General features: G+C 36.6%; 4 protein-coding genes across 6 annotated transcripts; 1 reads left to right on the top strand and 3 right to left on the bottom strand.

The window, feature by feature from the left end:
• Window positions 1-209: 209 nt before the first annotated feature.
• Window positions 210-2,901, bottom strand: St2 (Sulfotransferase 2). Its single transcript, XM_011647938.3, has 7 exons — window positions 2,745-2,901; window positions 2,459-2,662; window positions 2,042-2,138; window positions 1,791-1,947; window positions 1,596-1,716; window positions 1,180-1,274; window positions 210-1,094 (listed from the first exon to the last, which is right to left on the bottom strand). Coding segments are annotated over exons 1-7 (1,002 nt in total). The 5' UTR covers window positions 2,746-2,901; the 3' UTR covers window positions 210-767.
• A 1,816-nt stretch (window positions 2,902-4,717) lies between these two features.
• Window positions 4,718-10,956, top strand: LOC105432927 (protein fem-1 homolog A-like). The gene is made up of 9 exons (XM_011647939.3): window positions 4,718-4,862; window positions 5,464-5,962; window positions 6,665-6,973; window positions 7,061-7,421; window positions 7,481-7,541; window positions 7,613-7,795; window positions 7,887-8,135; window positions 8,277-8,402; window positions 8,476-10,956. The coding sequence occupies exons 1-9, from the start codon at window positions 4,854-4,856 to the stop codon at window positions 8,695-8,697; spliced, it is 2,019 nt and encodes a 672-aa protein (XP_011646241.1). The 5' UTR covers window positions 4,718-4,853; the 3' UTR covers window positions 8,698-10,956.
• Window positions 10,313-15,523, bottom strand: LOC105432928 (protein Skeletor knk). The gene is made up of 12 exons (XM_011647940.3): window positions 15,033-15,523; window positions 14,201-14,423; window positions 13,992-14,100; window positions 13,416-13,654; window positions 13,021-13,301; window positions 12,802-12,938; window positions 12,456-12,591; window positions 12,168-12,366; window positions 11,938-12,038; window positions 11,599-11,853; window positions 11,409-11,516; window positions 10,313-11,288 (listed from the first exon to the last, which is right to left on the bottom strand). The coding sequence occupies exons 1-12, from the start codon at window positions 15,103-15,105 to the stop codon at window positions 11,080-11,082; spliced, it is 2,070 nt and encodes a 689-aa protein (XP_011646242.2). The 5' UTR covers window positions 15,106-15,523; the 3' UTR covers window positions 10,313-11,079.
• A 412-nt stretch (window positions 15,524-15,935) lies between these two features.
• On the bottom strand, window positions 15,936-22,802 carry LOC105432929 (uncharacterized). 3 transcript variants are annotated; one of them, XM_011647943.3, is made up of 6 exons: window positions 22,217-22,802; window positions 19,815-21,936; window positions 19,575-19,700; window positions 17,953-19,495; window positions 17,584-17,755; window positions 15,936-17,425 (listed from the first exon to the last, which is right to left on the bottom strand). In XM_011647943.3, the coding sequence occupies exons 1-6, from the start codon at window positions 22,305-22,307 to the stop codon at window positions 17,202-17,204; spliced, it is 4,278 nt and encodes a 1,425-aa protein (XP_011646245.2). In that variant the 5' UTR covers window positions 22,308-22,802; the 3' UTR covers window positions 15,936-17,201. The 3 variants fall into 3 exon arrangements, with proteins under 3 accessions (XP_011646245.2, XP_088938776.1, XP_011646244.2); XM_089082650.1 differs by lacking the exon at window positions 22,217-22,802 and adding an exon at window positions 22,011-22,152; XM_011647942.3 differs by having other exon boundaries at window positions 19,815-22,802.
• Between the last annotated feature and the right edge of the window lie 62 nt (window positions 22,803-22,864).

The following is a 22,864-nucleotide window of genomic DNA, read 5'->3' as shown; positions in this document are numbered from 1 at the left end:
TGCAACATAACAAAATCCCAAGGTATTCTTAATACAATCCGTTTCAACCATTGATAACATAATTTTTCTTTTATTTATCGATTTATCAACATATGTGCGGATACCGTTTCTTATTAAAGTGTTACAAATGTTATTATACAAAGCGTTATATGTATTACATTGTTCTGTTGTTTTTACATCTATTTTTTTTTTGTATTTTTTTATATTCCACCAATGAAGATTAACTTTAATCTCGTTTATTTATTTTCTATCTTTTTCTAATTCTTACATCTACCAATATAGCTCAATCATAAATTTTGATTTAATTTAGCTTTCATTTTTTTTTTATTTTCCTAAAAATGAGGAAGAGATAAAGAGTAAACTAAAGTGAAATTAAAGTTACATTTATTAGATACTATTAATGTTTAAAAAGAAAATATAATATCAATTACACATCATCAAAGGCATTGAGATTAGAGCATCGTGCAATGTAAAAAAAGAAATTAAAAATACTAACATATATAAAATATGTATCAAGATATATGCGACGTATAAAATTACAAATAGAAATCTCTATTCAGAAATCCAACGAGAATATATTATAAATCATCATTTTACGATTAATACAAATGTTAATAGGGATAATTCACAATGTATTGATGATGTGATTTCGTGCAACGTTCAACATTCACAATTGATTACGCGATATAATATAAATGTTAAATAAAAACGGCTCTCACGGCTGTTTAACACGAGAGATAGAAAAGGAGATACGTAAAGCTTCTTTCTTATTCTTCATCGCATTTAACGTCCGTATTGAATTTCAGGCCAGTAAATGCTCCTCCACGTAAATGCTCTTCCGTCCATTTATCGAATCGTCGAGAGAGATCCTCCGACATGTAATTTGTCCAATCACCGACTTTCCCGTTCCTGATGAACTTGAAATTCGGATCTTTTTTATGCACTTCGTCTAACAATTCCATATTTTCCAGGTTCGTTGACGGATTTGTTGACATCTTGGAGAACTTCAGGTGTTCGCACAACCCGATAATCTGCTCGTTCGTCACATCTTTGCCTAAGAACTTAGCCGCTTTTTTGACTGCCGCCGTCTGATCCTACAAAGAGCAATACGCGTTTCAACAGAAGGAATCCATTGTGAAGATCTATCGAAAAAAAGCGGATATGATCTGCATTTTTTACCCGTTTCATTTCTTCGTACGTCAGAAACAAGATGTTAGCCTGATCTCTCATCTTCCAGAAGGGCATAATATGATTCCAAAATGGACACATTGGGCCTAAAGGAATATAACTTCTTAGATTAAATTCTAGTTTCAAGACTGACAAAAAAATTAAAGAAATATTAATCAATCTTAAAAGACGTGTTTTTAAATTTTCTTAATTACTTTCCTGAAAAGCCAATTCCAAAATTTAAAAAGCGCAATTGTTGGCAATTATAACTTAAAACATTCTTTCAATTAAGAATAGAATAACTCATTTTAATCCATTCGGCCAAATATTTTGAAAATTGCGACAAAAATGTTTCAAACGAAAATAACTGAAAATTATTTCTTTTTAATCAATAATATTACAAATTGATGCTATTTTGCCGAACGTACCACTATCTTGCAGCATCAATTCCGCGAAATCGTCGAAGCTTCCTTTCATGTTATGGAATGCTGTGCAGTAGTGATAGAAACTTACGCAGGTATCTTTCGGATTTCTCGTAATATAAATCGTCTAAAGAGAGAAAATCGATACGTTACAAGGGAAATAATGTTCTCCATCTCACGATTTCGTATCTGTGTCATCACCTTCGGTTTCTTCTCGCGAAGCTGCTTCGGCAACAAGTCCCACGGCAGGTGAGATTTTATGTATCGCGGTCTTGGCATCTTCGCTATAGCTTCAACGGAATCGCCAAGCTTTTTGAGCAGTTCGTCATACTTTTCATTGAATATGAGAATCGAACTTCTATCAAGAGAAGAAATGTCAAGAATGATAAGGGCATAGCGCGATTTTTTCTCACGATTTTAAAAGATATCACTGAATTCGCGATCTGACTTACTCGAGCAGAGGAGTTCGTAGAATGATAAGTTCACGGGTGGTCTCGTAGTCAAAATCATGTTCGATGCACCATACCATTTCCTGCGCCCAGTGACTTCCTGAAATCCCACCTTGTCAAGAAGCGATATTCGAAAAAACGAATTATACAAACAATATTATAACTAAACTCCAATTATCTCAATTAATAACTAATTCGTTAGAATTAGTTAAAATTTTTAACTCATCATCTCTATTTCTCTTTTCAACAACAAGAATTACTTGATTAATTAATCAATTTTGGTCAAAATCATCCTTTCGTTTATACGTAGCAACATGAAACTAATTGCAATGTCTTTCGGTCTTACATTAATTACATTCAACAAAAAAATTGTTTCTTCTTTTTAATTGTGTATATCTATGATTACTATGAGACATTCACCAGTTCGAGGGTACGAAATCAGCCAAATATCGTCCTCGTACACCTGGAAGTCGCGTATCTTCTGTGCGTAGTGGACGATTTTCGACGGTAATAAGGCACCGCTGGGTTGCACCCGCAAAAAAGTGGGCTTTATCCCGAACATCTCGTCTAATTTTTTCCCCTCTTCGTCATCCGTAGTCGAAAACACGAACGTATTTTTATCCACTGTAAAAAAAACTCATATATGTAATTTGAAAAAAAGAAAAAATTATTTCCGACATCCTGACATCATTTTATATTTACTCACTTGATCCTCCCTATTTATGCTACGTGATGTGTAAATATCAAGATGTTCGCAGATCTCACGCCTTAAGTACGGACTTTACGCACTCGGATGCTGTCACACACGCGACTTGCAGTGAAATGAACGTATTCCCGACCGTTTAAATCCGACGACCCACTGGTAGCTGGGTTTTACTTTTTCCGGTTTTACTCCTTTTTCCTATTTACTGTGACTTTCATGTTTCGTACTTTCATGTTTGTCATGTAAATAAAATTATTTATTCATCATCTGTACTTAATATTGTAGTTGATTTTTTATCACGAATAGTAACAAATATATATTTGCATATTTTTGGATTATTAATTATCTCTATTTCTATCTATAGATGAAATTTCAATGAATTTTCTGATCTGCTTTCTAAAGTAATTAGAAAAATATTATGCTAATACAGCGAAATTAGACTAGAAATGGATTAAGATTTACAATGTCACAATGTCTAGATTTAGATAACAGACTGTAAAAAAAACATTGCTTTTAAGACTTCCACGGTTATTATTTTCAAAAAAGTTAATATGTTTACGGGTATTATCCATGCCAATTGGCATTTAACAATGTATAATGATAATGCCCGTAAACATATTAATTTAAAAAAAAATTATTTATTTAGCCACGTTAATAATACAACAATCACATCAAGATGTAGTAAAGTGAAAAAATAATATGTTTTAATAATTTCTTTTAGTATTCATTAAAGTGGTCTTGCATGTATGTTCGAAATTTTTCTGAATGTTGAATATTCATTTTATCACACAGATCGTACGATTACATCGTACTCTGTTGTTATTTATCTGTTGTTATTTATCTGTTGTTATTTATATCGCAAATTCATGAAAAAGGAAGCTAATGTATGTTCTTTACTAAATATACGAGAGAATTCTATTTTTAAACATACCATGTAATACAATAGAATAATAAAGAATTAAAAATATACAAACATATAAAAAATATATAGTAAAACTCATCTACCAAAACACACGACACAAAATTGCGAGTATAATTTTATTTTCTGAAATCTGGCGCGAATGTTTAAAATGGGCATTTTGTTCTCGCATGCTTCTAGATATTAAGACTATATTATTCTTCCTTTTTTCTGAATATATCGTGAGATGATTCCTCATCAAACATGTTAGGTACTCGAACAATTGCGTGGCGAAGCGTAAAGTGCAAGCATTAGATATTTGTGCATTTGAATTATTTGACATTATTAACTTTCTCGCCGAACAGAGATTTCACTTTCGGAGAAAGTTGTCGGCTGCATTTTTATCGGAACTCGATGTGCATTCTCGTTGGATGAATTCCACGTTGTAATTGAAATACCGAAGAAAAAATTTTCGAAGAAAAAATGTAACATTAGACAGCAATATGCATTATCTGACTTCCGGCAAAAGATTGGATTTCACTCCTTTTTTCCCATTTTCCGATCATGACGATATTTCGATTAGAAAATCCATTAAATAACTTCAATTGTGAGGAAAAAAGATATTTTCAATTCATTAGGAAATATTAACGTAATCCATCGATTGCTTGAATCAATATTAAATCGTTCTAATAAGAAGAAGAAATAGAAGAAGAAGTAGCTTCAGACAAAATACAGCCGAAAGATCGAGAAAAATTTTTTATGGAAATTTCGCAATAAAAAATATTTATTTAAGGATAATTGTCAAGATCTATAATTAGCGAAAAATGGCAAGAAAAGAAAATAAAAGAAAAGCCTAAGTGCAACGATTGAAAAGTGAACAAATATATATAGCTTCAACGTAAATCTTATTACATACTCGCAATAATTAAATTTTTATTGCGGTTTCCAAAGAAGAAAAAACTTCGAGCGAAATAAAAGACAAATACAAGAATCTTCGCAAAATTTATTTCGAATCATTTTAAATTCAAGATGCGAGATGCGCGAAGAGAAGCTCGAGAAATCGAGTCGAACGCGGGGTCACGTGACTCTCCTTCCCCGAGCGGTCACGTGGTTTATTGATTGCAGGCTGTGATTTACGAGTGCTCTGTTGAGATCGCCGATACATTCGGCCCGAGTACGTTGGAATGTATCTGTTCACCTGCGAATGATCGTTCATGTCACGGGTAAGTCCTCGCCATTTGTTACAAAATTCATCCTGATGATTCGCGCGACCATCAAACGCGACGATCGTGCATCTTCATTGCATCGCTCAACTTTAGAGGTTATGTTTCGCTCGCTCCTACGCGCACATGCGAACTCCGTTTGTACTGACGTCTCATCGACGTGTACATTTACGAGTCATGTCTGTATGTGTGTATGTATTCGCAATCCCTTACCTTGAATTTTTATAAAAAAATCAGAGAGAAAGAAATACAGAGAAAAAGATCCAGAAAACATACCATCACTCTTTTCATATAAACCATCTCGAATATCATGGAATAAGGAATCGAACGTAATTTTTATTCATTTACGTATTTTCTCGAATCTTGTTCCTATCTCTTAATTTTTTCATTCCATCTGGTTGGTAGAGAATACGTCGAAATGTCATGTTTTTTGCAATGTACATACAATTAAAAAAAAAAGAATTTAGTGTTGTAAATTAGAGCTGTGATGTCCAATCTCGTTTCGACAAGTATAAATAATAGCTTCTTTGTATCAGTTTGTCTGTAATTGGTTTGACCTTACTTTGGAGTGTGTTCCATCCAAAGGCAAAATTCTTTATAGGTTTATGAATCGGAAGGAGCAACGCTGCGTTTAAACCGTTTTGGAAAGTGGGCAATGTGGATTGGCAACAGCCACCGCTGGAACTTTTCCATGGATCAGTTATTTCTCGATCTCATTCATGAATGTAAATACGTGGCGCCGGGAGCGCAACTCACTTACACTTTGAGGACTCGTCTGGAAAAGTACAAGAGGGAAGTACGAAAAGACATTGTGTCTCGTATGAAAGATGGTTGTGCACCATTATTTATCGCCTGCAAAAGGGGTCATGTGGAGATTGTCGAGTATCTCATAAAGAAATGTGATGCAGACATCGAACAGAGGGGAAAGTATGAAGTACCGGACGATAGGTCGGTTCACTGCGTTACACCATTGTGGTGCGCTGCAGTATCGGGAAATTTGGAGGTCATAAAATGCCTTATATCCCACGGAGCTGACGTCAATGCAGTCTCTGATTCTGGATCCACTCCTGTTAGATCTGCGTGTTTCATGACACATATGGGTAATGAATTATACATAATTAATTTAGAATACAATTAAAAGAGAAAATAAGTGGATAAGGATAACATATTTCTTGAAAAGTATGTCTTTTGTAAAATGGATGAAGACATGTCTGTGTAATTATAGAGACCATATTTCTTTAAATAATCAGATCATTGAAAAGAGAAAGAATGATATATTATAGAAGAGAAACTAAAATAATTGGCATATAATAACTTTATTTTATTTTCAGTATTTTATTTTAAGTATATATTTGTCTCTTCAATTAAAGTAACAATACAGTCATAATTTTTTGCGCTCAAAGTATTAAATAGATATTAAAAAAAAAATACATATTTATGATTAAATTAAATTAGGACGAATATATGGCCGTAGGTCATATGTAGGTCTAGATCAGATCTACTTTTAGACGCCTTACAAGTGCTGCAATCTTTGCTAATTACTCTCTGAAATTCTTATTAAAGGGATCAAGTGCATGTGTTATAATTAAATGTATTTTGCTTTTATAGATAAAAAATTTGATAATTATTGATGTCAGCATGAAAGACATATTTGTTTATTATTAAATTTTGTTTTTTCTGTAACATTAAATATAAATATAAATAATAGTAGTTACGCGATTGTTTTATTTGTGTTTATACGATGTATACGCGTATTATCTGGATGAATACAATAATTTTCAATAGAAATATGTACATTTCAGATATTGTCTCTTACTTAGTGGCAAATGGCGCCGATATATTAAAAGCAAATTATAATGGTGGAACATGTTTGATAAATTCTGTACAAAGCGTGGAATTATGTACTTTCCTTTTGGAACACGGCGCGGATGTGAATGCTACTGATATTCAAAACAAAACTGCCTTGCATTATGCTATCCAGGAGCATAGACTTCAAACTACTAAACTTCTTTTGGAGCATAATGCGGATCCTCTTCTTAAATCTCGTTATAACGATGATGCTCTCCAAACTGCCTGCCTTAAAGGAGCTATTCAGATATTTGATTATTTAGGTGAGAGGATTTAATGTAATGTTGGAATATAGTTATGTATAAAAGATTTATGCTCCTGCATTGGTTGACTCACAAATTGTCATTTAGTGGAAAATGTGTCATACGATACGGAAAGATTGGCAGATGCAAACGAGTTGATGGGATCTACATTTTTCGACGATCACAACGACATGCATATGGCGATGCATTATTGGAGGAGAGCGATGTCCCTCCGAATGGCCACGACTGACGGAGTGCCTTTGCCAAAGAGACCTGCGTTAGCGAAACACGAAGCTTATAGAAATGCCACGGAGTTTTCGAATTTGGATGAATTGAACGCTATCATGCTTGATTTAGATGCAGTAAGAATACAAAGTCTGCTGATATGTGAAAGGATATTAGGTCCGCATCATAAGGATACTCTCTTTCGGCTGATGTTTAGAGGGGCATCATATGCAGATGCGTTAAGGTAAATATTCTTGGTTTTTTACTATTTTGTATCAAATATTTTATGTCTTTACATTTTAGATATCAGCAGTGTATAGATCTGTGGCGTCGCGCATTAGAAATTAGGGTAGAAAAAGATTCGGTATGTAAAACATATAATTGTACATATATAATTCCTCCATTTTATATAAAAACATTTGATACTTTTCGTAGATCTTGTATGCGGATACTTGTTTTACTGCACAAGCTCTTGTACGGCTTATGGTAGATCTGAATGAGAAAACATTAGAGATGAATGCTAGTAATCGAGAAAAACAGGAACCGCGATTTTGTGATGTGGTGGCGATATTCAAATTGCTTTCCAACCAATTGACGGAAGCTAGAGAATTGTTAGAGGTATATATGAGTCATATATCAATTATCTACAGCTAATTAATAGTGTATTAATATTGGCCATATATTAATTATATAAATATCAATATTGTAGAAACGTCCTGTGCATAAGAGACAAAGAGACAGTTACGAACGTATTCTGAAGTGCGTAACACATCTTATTTACCTGTTAGTAGAAACTGCGAGCTCTGAAGTGGAAAAAACTCTGATGCACCAATTAGTTCGTAATTTAGTGAAACAAAATCCAAGATCTGTTTATACAGAGGATACGCTTCTCCATCTTTGCGTTTCTAGTTTAAATACGATTAATTCTAGTTATTTCACTTCTGCCGACGATATGCATGTAAGTATGAATTTCTATCTTTTGTTAATTACCATCCTTGGACGTTTCTTTTATGGAGAATCTCGGTCATAAACAATTCTACTTGTGGAAAGAATACATACATAATATATATATGTATATATATGTATTGTATATTTTTAGACAATCTTTCCACGTTTGGATGTTGTTAAATTACTTTTGGATTGTGGGGCATATGTCGATGCCAGAAATACATTACGGTCAACGCCTTTACATATAGCAAGTAACGCATATAATTTCCACAATCCTGTAAGTACTTTTCTTCAAAATTTTATATACATTCAATCATATGATTTATATTAAAAATTTCTGTTTACAACAGCTCATAAAATTGTTATTGGATTATGGCGCACATTTAGATACACCAAATAGAGCGGGAGATACACCAGCGCGACTTATATCCTCTAACCCGTTAAATAATGTGAATCTTCTTAATTATACTAGCCTTCAATGTCAGGCCGCACAGGCTATTTGCAAACATGGAATTCGTAGTACTGATCTGCCTGTTACGTTACATTATTTTTTGGAACTTCATAGAGAATGATATATATATGATGATAATGATAATATTTTCAAATAATTATTGGATGTCTATTAAAAACATACTTGCAATATATTTTGTTATTTCAAATGTATGACAATATTAAAGGATTTACATGTAATAGTGATAATGTGATGCACATTAATTTAAAATTAATTAACGTTAATTATAAATAAATTATAGATAAAATGTCACATTACAAAATATAACATTAATGTCAAAATTTTAATTATAAAGAAAGTACTATTTTTAGAATCCTAACTTCTGTTAGGTACAATCCAAATTGTAAATACAATCGCACGCAGTTTATAAAATATTAAAATGAAAAGACTGAATGAAGAGAGAATGCGTCTATAAAAATTAATTTTTTTCTGATTAGATATTGTGCAATATGTAAAATATCATTTTTAATATTTCTGTACAGCGACTCGTATAATCTACTTAAGTATTACTATTAGAGCTCTTGCACTATTAGACATCATTTGTACATATTGAAAGATATTGCTTAAGAAAAATCTATATTCAAAAAATATTATGCGTAATATACCGTCTAAATAAAGTAACAAAGATAGGTATTGATATCAATGAATTGTCAAGATATATCGAATACTTTAAATCCAATCTTCTATAATATTGCGAATATAACAACTGAATGGAAATAAGAACGTCTTCTACAATAATTTTAATCTATTGATTATTGATTAATCATCTATTGATGATCTCTTTTAGAAAGAACTATATTTAAAAAAATTGCAAAAATGAACTGTGGTGCTTTTTTATAGAATACATATTTGTCTAATGAGATTATTCCAGTGATTTTTACAGATTGGAATGTCATCCAATGGTTTCCTTTAGCCATTGGTGTAGTGTAATAGAGTGTGCCTTTGTATTCTATATTTTATATTAATGTTGTTAAATGTTCTTTTTCGATTTGGATATTGAAAAAAAGCATTGCTATATTTTGTGATATCCAGTATAAGTCCTGAATTTTTCTGGTCAATCTCTTTTTTTCCTTTTATCGAAGCAATTTAAATTTTGTGTTTAAAAACTCAAACGTATATAACTATTCAAGGATTTTTATATTGATTCTCATAACAAAAAATACATCATCAAAATTAAATCCCAATTATATTTGATTAAAAAAGTTATTATTTGGCGTATTTTTTATTAAATTTTTTAATTGCATTGTATTATCGGATACTATTTACTTGTCAATATTCGAGTTTTACCGATCTTATACTAATTTATTTTCTCATATGAATAATTTATCTCTTAAGCATGCTTTATAGTTTGAATTTGTTTATTATTATATGTAATAAAAATTAAATATGTTTAAAGCGCTGAAAAATTAATAATTGCAAAATATTGATGCATGCAATGTTAAACTAAATACACAATTATAAAAACTAATAACACAATGAACATTGTTAAATAGCAAAAACAATATAACACAGTATTTACAATCCTTACTTAATCAGTTGATTTATTGTAAGTTATTATGTAGTAAGTAATAAAAGTAAACTTACTTTTTGTATATTTCAGCACTTCATTTCAGAAAGATATGACAGATTGCCACATAAAATGTCAATGAAAATAAATAGCGAGATTTATCAATACATTTTGTATAAGAATCCAAAAATTTTTATTGCACTAACAACACACATATGTGTGAGGCTATCACAAATATAAAAAAAAAGAATAAAAATTACGATTTATTGTGTTACATAATTATAAAATGCGAGCGAGAATGTTAATGCAAAATTGAGAGGATGTGCTGCGTTATATAAATACACACATGATAGTTGAAGTAAACGATGTTTTTGTATATCCTAATGCGATTTGCATCTGCAAAACTTAACAATTTTCAAAAAGATATTTGGATTATTACAATTGGCACATAAATATTAAGCATAAATATTAGAAATAATACTTGTGTCGATCTCATTGTTCAATAACGAACATGACGCGTTGCACATCTAATGTATGTTGTTTTTTATGTGCTCACAATTAGTCTAATTAACGATACACGAAATAAAAAGTTATTGCAACAACTTAAGGACGTTTATATAACATCCTTTGATTATTTTATCCATCTCTTTAAATATGAAAAATATTCTTTATATCGAAGAAAGAGAAACATAAATAAAATTGATTATAATCCGTCTAATATAAAAATCATTCAAATTTGTAAGGAATGCAGAGCTAATTGTAGGAACTATTGTATTAATTTCTTAATTCTTCAATAAAATCAGTGCACAGCAATGTAGCGTTTTTATGTTGTGTCATGGATATACGTACATTGTTAAAATGTAAGGCTCGATAATTTATCAAAAATGATTTAACCACATCCTTATGTGAGTTGAAAAATCTTATATGAACATTTTTCTACGATTTATGTTTTTTACTTTGTAAGAGATTGAGAAGTACAATCACGATTGCGACAAAAAACGATAACTTATGCATGATCGCACCATTCCTCGTGTAAGAATCAACCACGTGAATCTTCCATCCCATGTTTGCGTGTGTGAAGGAATGATAATAAACCAGATCGGGCCATGATGAATTTGGAGTTATTACCAAGGTACCGCCTTCTCCTGTAGACAAAGATAAAACATCATTTGTCTTCATGTTTTCGAGGACATAAGTGTTACTAAATTTTAACCAAAGTTCTTTTGAAGGATTGGATTTAAGATTAAAAGAAGTGAAGGCTTTACCTGGCTCGCAGACTTGAACGAGGGTCCGATTGAATTTTTGAAATGATGGGAAATTATCGTCCAGTCTTCTATCTCGATTCTTATATTTGCTTAAGCAAAGCGGCCCAACTGAAAAAATAAAAAATCCAGTAAAAAAACTTTGCGGACTAAATTTACATAAACGTAATTCGTATGAGAAAAATTTATAAACCTGCAGTTGGTCGTGGCCGACCTCTTCTAGTCAGTTCAACGCCAGCTAAAACCCTGACCTTGCTTTGCGCAAGATCGCTGAGCGTGTCATATCCGCCATGAGGTTCGTCGGTTATTATCAATGGATGATACAGATCCGCACTGTGCGGATTGTTTCCCCCATGGACGCGAAAGCTATACGTCAAACCTCGACGTAGATATAACTCGGGTATCAACGCACCTTCGATGTACCAGGCGAGACCCGGCGATGGTTTACCTATGAATACACGTTTTGTAGAATTCGCGATTTACACGCTACAGAAAACGATAAACGATAGTTGAAATTAATTAAATTTATTACCTGTAATTCCTTGATACCCCCGTTTTCCTCCGGAAGGTCCGATGGTCGCTTTGAAAGTTCTGACATTTCTGTCGAATATCTCTGTTTTCTGCCAAGATTCTCTGTAAATAACATCAAGTCAGTTACGAAAAAAGACCCAAACAATTCATATGATGTACAAAGATAATATTTGATATAAACAATAACATATAAATTTAAATTTGACTAAAACAACTTGTCATTCCTCGCACCTTGGGAAGATCTTGTCGTTATACTCTGTGAAGTCGATGCAGGTATTCTCTGGCTCTTTGCGACTCAACTCGAGCATCAAATCACTTCTGGGATACACATCGTGGAAGCTCGGTTCATTGTTAGTTTTATCGAGCCTGCCCAAAGCCCAAACTACGTAAACAGGTTTATCCGTGGGAAAATCTTTGTCCCCGACATCGGCTGTGTAAAAGTAAAACTTTTACGACTTGCATTGTACAATTGAGTATTCGTAAAAAAAAAAAAAAAAAAAAAAAACACGATTGACTCACACGAAATAAGGGTACGTCTGTACGTGATGGTATTGATGCCATCTTCTCTCACCGCGGTGTAGAGCTGGTTGCTATCCAAACCGCCGAGAAGTTCGTCTCTGCAGACTCCTTTGTACTGACCGAGAACTTTCCCACACTGTCATCGCAATCATTAAAATATTCATTAATGTGGTACTTTTTTCTTTCTTCTCCCAAGTAGAACAAAAAAGTCATAAAGATCAAGATGACGTCAGAATGATATGATGATATGATTGATTTTGATGTCATCTTGATCTTTATATGATTTTTTTTGTTTTACTCAAACTATTCATGGCAATTGGTAGACTACTCAAGTAACTTTACACACCGGTGCCTTGGCTGTGATATTGTAGTCTGTGGCGTATCCTCGTGTGTCATCCATATACGCGATGGCCACATCCGCACCTTCCATTCGGCTGGACTCTTCTGAACCAGATAAACCGAACGCCATGTATTCGTCCTCGGCTGAAAAAAGTAGAATTGAAACTGTCTTTTTCGATTTCTCGATTTTCACAAAAAAATTGTGCTTGTTAATGTAAATGCATACCGACTTGACCAGCCAACTGGATAGTTATCTGTGGGCCGAAGATCTCCCAAGCGACTTGATATCGTTTGTGCAGCTGGACGCAATTCGGGAGGGATTGGCTTTGCTTGATGACTTTTATCAACGAGGGTGGTACATTGAGCCCGTCGGGTATAATGACAGAACCATAATTGGATTTGGTCTTTACGTCGAAGACACTCAACCAATCTATGTTGAACACAGTCTTATCTCCTGGCAACTCTAATATAATGTCCTGATTGTTATATGCTCTAAGAGAATCCATGCTGAAAAAAAGAATCGTATTATTTTATACGTGTATTCCTAGATAACTTTAAGCATTGTACGGCTTTTATAAACGCATTAATCTGCATTGGTAGAATTTTGTAATTTTATCTTACTATCCATATTCGTCGGGCACTTTTTGACCCTTGCTGGATGGTTGCGGGCCAAGACCGATCCAGAAATACGTGTCCACGCCTTGTCCGTCATAGATGAATTGCGGAATGCTGATGGTTTTCGAGTCCAGGATCACAATGGGGTCTGACGAAACGTTATGAGATCTCCGCGATAGCTGTGATATCTTTTGAGGTGCCGGTGGGTCGAATTCCTCCGGAATGTAAACATCGCCGAAAGTGTTCTATGATTAGAAAATATTTTAAATGATTATATAAATAAACATCAATTCCATCAATTCCCATATTGATTGTATTGATGGAAGTTGATTGTATAATTTAATATCATAATGAAAGATATTATGAAAACGATAATATTTACATTCGTGGACTGTAAAACAAAAATAAAGTAAGTCTGCGATTTCCAAGATATTTCGGTACTTTATGTTTTAAACAAATTTTGTGTGTTAATTAATTCTTACTACTAACATTCTTTTTTCTATGCTACACATATTTAATACAAATATTTAATAATCGTGGGTAAAATATTAATAATTTATTCACATTGCTAAAATGTATTACCTGACTCGCTAAATCGTACACTGCAAACCACTTGATGTCCGTTATTTTCTTATTGTCCGGTAAGGTCAGTGTGAAATCCTTGTTAAAGTATCGATCCAATATGTTTGTTCTGAAAAAGCGACATTCAAGATGGGCACGCGATTTTCCCATTATTCTGAAATTCTCTTAGGACTTTTAAAAAAATTTATAGAAAAAAAAATATAGCTTACTTGCCCCACTCATCGGGAACGATAAATCCCTGCGGGCCTGGTCTGTTCGATGCGCCCGCCCAAAAAAATGTGTCGGCTCCATTACCATCGTAATTAAAGGATGTCAGCAGCAAAGTGTACTGATTTACGGCCCAAACATCGCCGGAAACTTGATGATGATACGGATTTAACTTTCCCAGATATTTTCCCTTGTATTTTTCACCGTTATCCTCTTGCGCGTAAGCTGCCGAAACAGTTTGAAGTATTTATTCGATGCGATAGCACAGAATAATACTGATTATTTAATAATTATTAAGCAATGATTATTATTATTATGTTTATTACTTTTTTTACTATTATTACTATTATTATTTTATTTTATTTTAGCAGAAAATTATTTAAATTATTTTGCTATTTTTTTAAAGAATTTTTTTTCACAAATTTAAATATTTATTTGTTTATAAATAAATTAAAATACTTGTATTTTGCGTGAAATGTTTATTTTCGAATATCTATTCTCACAGCACGATTGAGATAATATTATTTTTTAATTATTAAGTAATTTTATTTATTAAATGATAATATATTGTATATTTACTTTAATTATTAGACAAAGCAATTTTCAATAGTTTTAAGATTTTCTCTTTTTAAATAATTCAAATTCTCGGCTCTAGATTTCCAGAAACTCGTTCGAGATTGATTCACAATCAGAGACATCGACGCCGGATAAAGCGATATCTTTCGAACTCAATCGAGCTTATTTCGGGATCCTATTGCTTTTCTTTCCTTTTCACGAATTCTTTTCATTCTCATTTTTCAACAATATGCAACTGTCCCTATAGTGAATAATTACCGTGAAAAAAGAGCAAGCATCCTAGAAACGTCACGAAGGCACTCGTTCCCCTCTTTCTCACGACACCTGCCATCGCTTCATCTTCCTCCGAGTGCTCCGAAGCGTGTCGCTGACTTTTACCAGGAGCTAGGTCCACGAGGTCGCGAAAAGGCTGACGAAACGGACAGACGATCGAGAGGCTACGTGCAACCGCGGTGACTCATTGCTCATAATCAGCCGAGGTGGATCGTATCCGCGGGTGAGTAATCCGAAGTGATCGCCTCGCGCGCGATTAACGCACGGTGACAATCAACGGAAGACGTCGGATGAGCCGTCGATATACCGCGTGTTGTATCGCGGTGAACCCTTGCTAGACTACGTCGATCACACCGTCTCTCGAGGCGGAAACGAGCGGAAACGCGACTAGAAAGCCGAATCGGCCTTCGCGGGACGCGGCTCCACGCACAACCGCTACGGCCGTACATTCCCCGGGAGAAAGTATGCGCTCGCCAGTACGGCGCGCCGGGAACCAATCGACGACAGAAGAACGAAATCCGCTCTGTAAATCCGGTCGCGGTCATTGTCGCGTTATTCGACAGATGGACGATTTCGGACCGGACGGATCTCTCGACAAAGGCACCTGGTCACCTCGGCCTCTTTCTCGCGAAAAGATGTCAGAACGCATATGTCTTCTTTTCACATGCCTCCATCATTTCAAAAAATATATATGACTTTTCCTCAATTTTCTTGAAAATTTAAACTTCGAGATGGTGGTTCGAGAAAGCGGAGTTTCTTTTATCCGGGTTAGTCGCGCTTTTCATGCTTAGAATAATGGCACGAGCGTTTAAGCGGGATTTTTGGAGCAAAAAGGAGAGGAACGTAAAAAACAAAGAGGGAGAAAGATTAGATCTTAAAAGCACATCCTTCCTCTTTCACTCTCCTTTGGAGATATATTTCACATATTTCAAGAATGTATTACCATATTTTATTTCATATATAATAAAAAATGGTATACTACAAGATTCAGGTACTACGTATAATTATGCTCTTTATCCTAAAGCATTTAGTTTTTTTTTTATGATCAATGGTATGTTTCAATGATATGTTTCACTATGTGAGAACAATTTTGTTATACTATATGTACCTCGAATAAAAATATGAATTATTGCTATTATACTTTCAGTCCTGTAAAGTCAGTATTTCTTAATTAAAAATCAATACAGATATCATTCCGTTTCTGATGCCAACAAAAACAAGAATCGTGAGATCGCGTATATTTGTATCAAAGTACGAAGTCAGCGAAAATATATCAGTATCGATTTAATTTCCGTGTTTTGTAAAAAACAAAAAATGTAGATCATAGACGTGTTCCTGTGCCTATAATGTGTCTGTAAAATATATAAAACATATAAAAACACTCGCGATATCCTTTTGTACTATTTAGTCATGTCGTTTGCGCTCACAAAGATAAACTTAATGTAAGATAAAGTTACGCGAATAATTCTTGCACATTAAGTAAAATAAAACTGATTCTCTACTATTCATAATACTTATTCGATAATCATAAATAGATCATATATCCGAAGTCTATTATGCAATTTCACTAAAGAAAATTCATAGTTTTTTATCGTAATATAAATTTTAACGCTACCTGAGATAATATAAAAAATATAAAACATAAATCTCTTTTTAAGAAATAGAATATTTTAGAGTTTTTTCATTTAAAAGTAGGTGTTTGCCTAAAATTAAGATATATATATAACATTATAAAAGCTCTGTCTCTTAGATTTTATTAAAATTTTCTTATATTCTATCCATTATACACAGAATTAAAATTTTTTTATAGCTCGCTCTTCTATCTTTGACTTATTATTATATATAACAAAATTAGAAAGATATAAAATATCTTGTGTCAAACTGATAGTAAATAGAAATTTTGCAGTAAAGATATAGAATTTGTTTCTACTTAGGAAATCTGATATAATGGTATTTTATATTCATTAAAAAAGTTTTTCGAAACAAATTTTGACAATGCTGTCTTAAGGAAATTGCCAAACTTTTACATTTTAATATGCAAATTTTAATTCTGCTGCACGAATCATAATAACAAAATTTCAATAAAATCCATGAGATCAAGCTCTTAGATATTTACGAAATTGAAAAAAAACTCTATACAAGTAAATACCAATACTACAAGTTGGATATAACGCTAACGCTTTGAGATAAATCTACTTGGCCCCTCAATACTTTTTGCTGTAATCTCTTGCAAAAAATTTTTGCCATGAGCTTATTTCGACGTGCCTCCTCCTGACGTTCCTGTTGTCGCCGCTTAAATCGCACTTCATTCAGTCGGAGATATCGTTTACGCAATCGCTCTTTCATTTCCTCATCGCTAATTTTTCGCTGCACACAAACTGTAATAAAATATTTATGAAAAACTGTATATTAATGACTAATTGTATATTGATACGTAATGCTATAATCTACAAAGATTTACTTAAATTATAGTACATAATGTCATTATGTATAGATTATTAATTTAATAGATTTATAACTATACGAGCAATCTCACCTGTTGGCTTCCGTATTGGTGCGGTTTTAATAATGTTGGACATACTAGCCATCGCCAATAATTGTATTCGCTTTTCCTTCCTCAGTTCTCGCAATTGGCATATCTCTGATAAATACTGTCGGCGGGTCTCCGCATTCCCCACAAACTCGGGATTATTTCTAGATAAGTAATCCTAGTAAATCAGTTTAATTAGAAACATCATTAATTAAAAAAAAAATTATAACGGTATTATCTCTTTAAAATCACATTATATAGAGTTTATCTTTAAAAAAATCAATCTTTATTTAGAATGTTACACGTTTATTACTGCAAAAAATTATTTCAAACAATCTGAGATTTTAGATATCTTGTTTGTTGCCGAATTTTTACCTGCAATGTATTCGTCGAATGAGAATTCTTGCCGATGTTATTCCTTTTTATGATATCGCAAGGGCAGGCATCGGATTTTACTGCGTTTAGTTGTTTGGATACTTTTGGTGTCATTTGAATGATATTCGAGGTTTCATTTTTCGAGGTATTTTCTTTCGTAAATGATAATTCGTATGCGACAGCTTTGGGATACGTTTGATGGCAACCGCATTTCCTAGTATTCTGATACATGGCACCACATGCACGGCAATGCTTAGAATTTCTCTCGGTTTTACTAATACTGATATCGTCTACATAATTTGGTTTCGACGCATAATTCTTACACGCTTTTCCCTTTTCTTTCGCTTGATTATTACTACAGAAGCAAGCCTCATCACAATTACATTTTAAACTACTTTGTACTTTACGTTGTTGATTCACGTTGCTGTCTTGCGAACTGTCGGAGTAAGTCTCGAAACGGCGCAAGCCATTATTGTCAATTTTACTACAAGAACAAGATTCGCATAGCGTTCCCGTCGCGATTCCCGATTTATGGCATGCGACACAGTCATTCGCGCAATCGCAAATCTTTCCCGCGTCACTTTGTTCGCCATAATTCAATGCGCGCACTCGACCTTGGCTCTCTGCGTTGCAGTTCTGTCGGGATTTGCCAACGATGTTCCTTTTGTCCGCGTCATTAGAAGGGATATCGTCACATTCGGAGACATTCTCGCAGGCGCATGTCTGACTGACTCCCGAAGTATTGTCGTGTATGAAGGAGGGATTCTTTTGATATACACCGCAGACGGTATTACTAACATCTATAGCAGGTTTCTGCTTGAAACACAGCGGGCACGTCGTGAACGACGGTCCTTTGTAACACTCGGTCTGTTTGGCTTTAATGGTACTCGAGCTGCTCTTATTATCAGCAGATAGACAAGCGCTACGCGTGCAACTGCACTTCGACTTGGACGCGTTGATCTGATTTTTAACCTCTTTCTGTTTCTGCTGGATGCTGCCGCTCTGCGTCGCGTGACACCGGGCGGGCTCCGCCACGCTGTCGTCGCTCATGTAATTGGTCTGCGTCTGTTGAGAGAGAGCCGATGTATCTCCCTGATGATCCTTCCGGGATCCGCTCGAGCCCACCGTCTCGAGTGGGCTCTGCCTACATCGCGCGCACGTGCGCTGCACCAACGGAACGGAGTGCGTCTGGCATGATTGATCCCTGCCCTTGGCGCCGTTCTGATAGTGTGCACACGGTCTCTGGAGACTCGCGTATCTCGTGTCATAATACACGTCGGATTCGATCGTCGAAAACGTTTCCCGTGATAGCGTTTGAACACCGACGGCGACGTGCTTCGTCGCGGATTTTCGCGTTTTACCAGCGGATACGATTTCTCCACCGGTTTTCGAGTAAGCATTGGCTACACTCGTGGCCGTCTGCGTGCAACTGTTGCGTTTCATGATCCTTTGAACTATGTCACCCGCAGTCTCGCACGCTGCTAAATTGCAGTGAGACGACCACGGCTCGTTGACGGAATCCTCTTGCAGGTCCGACACACTCCTGATGGTACGAGATTAAATGGCGTTAGATTACACGAATATTGTATAACAAATACAAATGTGTATTGCGAACAAATTACCTGTGTATGCTGTCTGCGTGTTGTTCCCGTCTAAGTATCACCGTCTGTTTCGATTTGAGATTCACCGATTTAGATTTTCTTGGCGAGGATTTCGGTCTTTCCAATCGCCTGGGCTGCTCCAGCAGTCTAACAAATAAAAAAAAAACTTATATTATACAGCGTTAAATATCTTTGTTTGGAGAAAAGCAAGCCTTTTTTTTAAATAGCCGAATTCTACATAGAGATAAAGAAAAAAATTACTTTTTTAAGTTACAGAGATGGCTAATCTCGTTTGTAATCCAAATCAATTGATTCCTCTTCTCCATTTCGGCGTAATTAACGAGCTTGGAATCGCCGGACTCGGACATGCTGCATTTCTTTAATTCGAACTGCCTCTCCGACGAGGTCGTCGGTAATCTCCAGTCGGTATTATTATCCGTGTTATTGTTAGATTCGATCGGCGTTCTCCTATTGTTTACAACAGCGTCCAGCAAGATCCTATTGTGATCCGGTGGTATGCTGTTCGTCGTGGTCGACTCTCGATGCGGCAGCTTGCAATTCTCCTTAAAACAAAATATGTCGTTCACTTTGGCATTCTTGTGATTCCGCTGCGGTACGAAGCATTCGGAGCTCTCGCTTTTGTCAGGATCCGTCGGCGTGTTGCTGGTCTGCTGACAGTCGTCCGTTCGCAGTCCCAATCGCGCTTTCCTGCCGTCCATTTCCGTTCTGTCCGTATGCCGATCGAACTTATCACTATTACTGCTCTCCAATGCGACCTCCTTTATCATGTCGCTGGTGGTACCCAGAGACTTCTGCATGGACGCGTCCTTCTTCTGCAAATTCCATTCGTCCGAGGATTCGGTAGTGCTGTGCTTGTTCGCCAGAGCTTGAAGCAGCTCGGCTCGGTAGACCTTGTTCCTGGCGTCGTCAGGATTCCACGGTACATTATCCTCCAGATTATGCTCAATTTTATCATCCGTGTACTTTGCAGTTACAAGCCGCTTGATCACATGTTGGATCAGCCTCTTCTTGACCTGCTTGTCACATTTGTTAGCATCGACAAGACTCTTCAATATGTTGACACTCCTCTCCAGATCGCGGACCAAGCTGTCCGAGTCACCCCAGAGTTTGTCGTTGACGCTGGAGCTGCTGTTCGGTAACGTCGAGTTCGATCTACCGGTGTCCGAGGATACATGGCTGTCTCTTCCGTTCGGGACATTCGCATAAGTGTGTCCCGGAAAATATTCAAAACTATTAGCTCTGCCGGACACGTTCTCCGTCTCGTCGGGCTGCGGCGTCGCTGAGGTTGACGCATTCTGCGAAACGTCCGAATTACTCCGATGCCTCTGGCTCTCCCTCGCGCCTGCGTCGACATCGGCATCACCTTTTCTTGGATTCTTCACCTTGTATGTGCCTTTGGATTTTTTCAAGATAGAATGTATTGCTGCTGCCTGCGAGCTCGGATCTCTTTCAGGAGATTTGGTCTCTTCGAGATCCGAAACCTGCACGCCGACGGATTCTTGAGCGCACACATCGGGACTCGTCTGTATCACTTTGTCGCAGGTGGTGGGCTTGTTCACCACGGTGGCGATCGAAGACGTGGAATTGAAGATCAAAGGGAACACGGCTTTTCCGTCTTTAGCGTGTAAATTCACCTCGCTCTGACTCCTCTTCAATGAGGACTTAGACGATGACGGTATCACATTCATCGAGATGCTTTTTTTTAATGGCGAACTCGACGGACGCGCGGTTTCTTTGCGATTATTTACATTATTTCTCCTTTCCACTGTCGAATATTTCAATGGCACTTTGAACGCAGACGTCGACGACGTCGGAGTGTCGTGTATCTCGAGCCTCGTAGGCCTCACCACAGCCTTCGATTGCACGGTATCGTTTGGGACGCGTCTTTCCTGCGACTTTATGTCATCCCCCGTGATAATCCCTGGCAGATGATTTTTCATGATAGGCGTGATCTCAATCTCGCTTTCCGACCCCGACGCGTTCCCGATCAGTGGCGTGGAATTCGCGTCGGGACCCATTGATGATGAGTGTCGCTGTGTCGCAGCGTTCTTGCCGGATTGCATCCCTGATTCGGTGGTGCCTTCCGGGTCCAACCGTAGAGCAGCGGAGCATCCTCGCGCTAGAGCCATGCGCTCTATGGTACTCAGCTTCTTATCGTCCTGCTTGTTGTGGGCGTGCGAATTGAAATAACCGACGTCCGCGCCGCTGTCCCACTCCAGCGGTTTGTAGGACGCCACGCTGGAAGTCGGCGAGGACAATTTCCTCTCATTCACCTCCGGGAATTTCTCCTGACTCTCATTCCTGTCCTTGTGTATCGTCTCCGGCGTGACGCGCTTGAGATCGGGTGACGGCGTCTGGGGATCTGTCAACGGTTGAACATATCTGGATGAGGCGTCCGCGTTTGAGGACTGCCCGATCAACGGGGGTCTTACCCACCTACGTCTCTCTCGCGGCACGTAGGACTTTAGACCATACTCCTCGCCGACGCAGTCCTCGGGTCGGGACGTTGGTCCCACCTGGGCGCTCAATTCGTACACGCTGTAATAGTATTTAATAGCCTCCTGCGGAGTATTTGACACGGGTAGCGAGAAATACTGATCCAGATTCGCGTCGCGAGAGTACTTGCGGTAGTATTCCATTACCTGCGCGGAGAGGCTCTTCCTGGCCAGGCCCGACGGCCTGTACGGCTTGGTCGGCTCCGCGGCGTCGTTGTCGTTGTCGTGTCGCTCGCATTTTCTATGCGCCGGCGCTGGCTCGCCCGGGTTCTTTGAATCTCTCAGACGACGACCCTCGCAGCTGGATTCCGAGTCGTATTCCATGCTAGCTGTCTACGGTGCATTCTAGCGCTGTGCTCCCGGTCTCTCATGCCCGACCGCTCGCTCGCGCGAATTCTCACCTCTCGTGATGTAAACAACGAACGTTCGGATGGAAATTGTTGGATATATTCCGTCCGAATTGCTCACCCCCACGATTGCTAGAGCGTCGCTGATGACCGTTATAGGTTATGACGCGACGAATATGCGCGTCACTTTGCGCCTTGCTTATTTGCAAATAACGTGCTTTGTCTGGGGTGATTTTCCATTCGTATATCTTTCCCGCGATACAGGGCTATCCGTTTGATATGTCTGCTCCAATTATATGTTGCGTGAGTCGAACACGGTGACAGTTACAATCGTTTACGTTGCAACGACTATTTAAATCAAATTTTGTTTACATATACTGCCACAGGCACATTTTTAACAGGTTTTGGGACGCGGGTGGAACTTCCCGCCAGGACGATAGGCGAAACG

This window comes from Pogonomyrmex barbatus, unplaced genomic scaffold (assembly GCF_055798465.1).
Source record: "Pogonomyrmex barbatus isolate J1 unplaced genomic scaffold, ASM5579846v1 scaffold6, whole genome shotgun sequence".
NCBI classification, from domain to species: domain Eukaryota; kingdom Metazoa; phylum Arthropoda; class Insecta; order Hymenoptera; family Formicidae; genus Pogonomyrmex; species Pogonomyrmex barbatus.
This window is presented reverse-complemented; position numbering and strand designations above follow the sequence as displayed.

What these genes read in the sequence shown, in the direction of transcription:
- St2 (XM_011647938.3), bottom strand. An exon ending in GATTTCGTACCCTCGAACTG is followed by an intron (nt 2,139 to 2,458) that starts GTGAATGTCTCA and finishes GTGGGATTTCAG; the next exon opens with GAAGTCACTGGGCGCAGGAA. An exon ending in CGTACGAAGAAATGAAACGG is followed by an intron (nt 1,095 to 1,179) that starts GTAAAAAATGCA and finishes TGCTCTTTGTAG; the next exon opens with GATCAGACGGCGGCAGTCAA.
- LOC105432927 (XM_011647939.3), top strand. An exon ending in GTGTTTCATGACACATATGG is followed by an intron (nt 5,963 to 6,664) that starts GTAATGAATTAT and finishes TGTACATTTCAG; the next exon opens with ATATTGTCTCTTACTTAGTG. An exon ending in TTAGGGTAGAAAAAGATTCG is followed by an intron (nt 7,542 to 7,612) that starts GTATGTAAAACA and finishes TACTTTTCGTAG; the next exon opens with ATCTTGTATGCGGATACTTG.
- LOC105432928 (XM_011647940.3), bottom strand. Translation starts at nt 15,105, where the DNA reads ATGGCAGGTGTCGTGAGAAAGAGGGGAACGAGTGCCTTCGTGACGTTT. An exon ending in ATATCACAGCCAAGGCACCG is followed by an intron (nt 12,592 to 12,801) that starts GTGTGTAAAGTT and finishes TTGCGATGACAG; the next exon opens with TGTGGGAAAGTTCTCGGTCA. An exon ending in CAGACGTACCCTTATTTCGT is followed by an intron (nt 12,367 to 12,455) that starts GTGAGTCAATCG and finishes ACTTTTACACAG; the next exon opens with CCGATGTCGGGGACAAAGAT.
- LOC105432929 (XM_011647942.3), bottom strand. Translation starts at nt 22,393, where the DNA reads ATGGAATACGACTCGGAATCCAGCTGCGAGGGTCGTCGTCTGAGAGAT. An exon ending in CACGCAGACAGCATACACAG is followed by an intron (nt 19,496 to 19,574) that starts GTAATTTGTTCG and finishes TCGTACCATCAG; the next exon opens with GAGTGTGTCGGACCTGCAAG. An exon ending in ACCAATACGGAAGCCAACAG is followed by an intron (nt 17,426 to 17,583) that starts GTGAGATTGCTC and finishes ATTTTATTACAG; the next exon opens with TTTGTGTGCAGCGAAAAATT.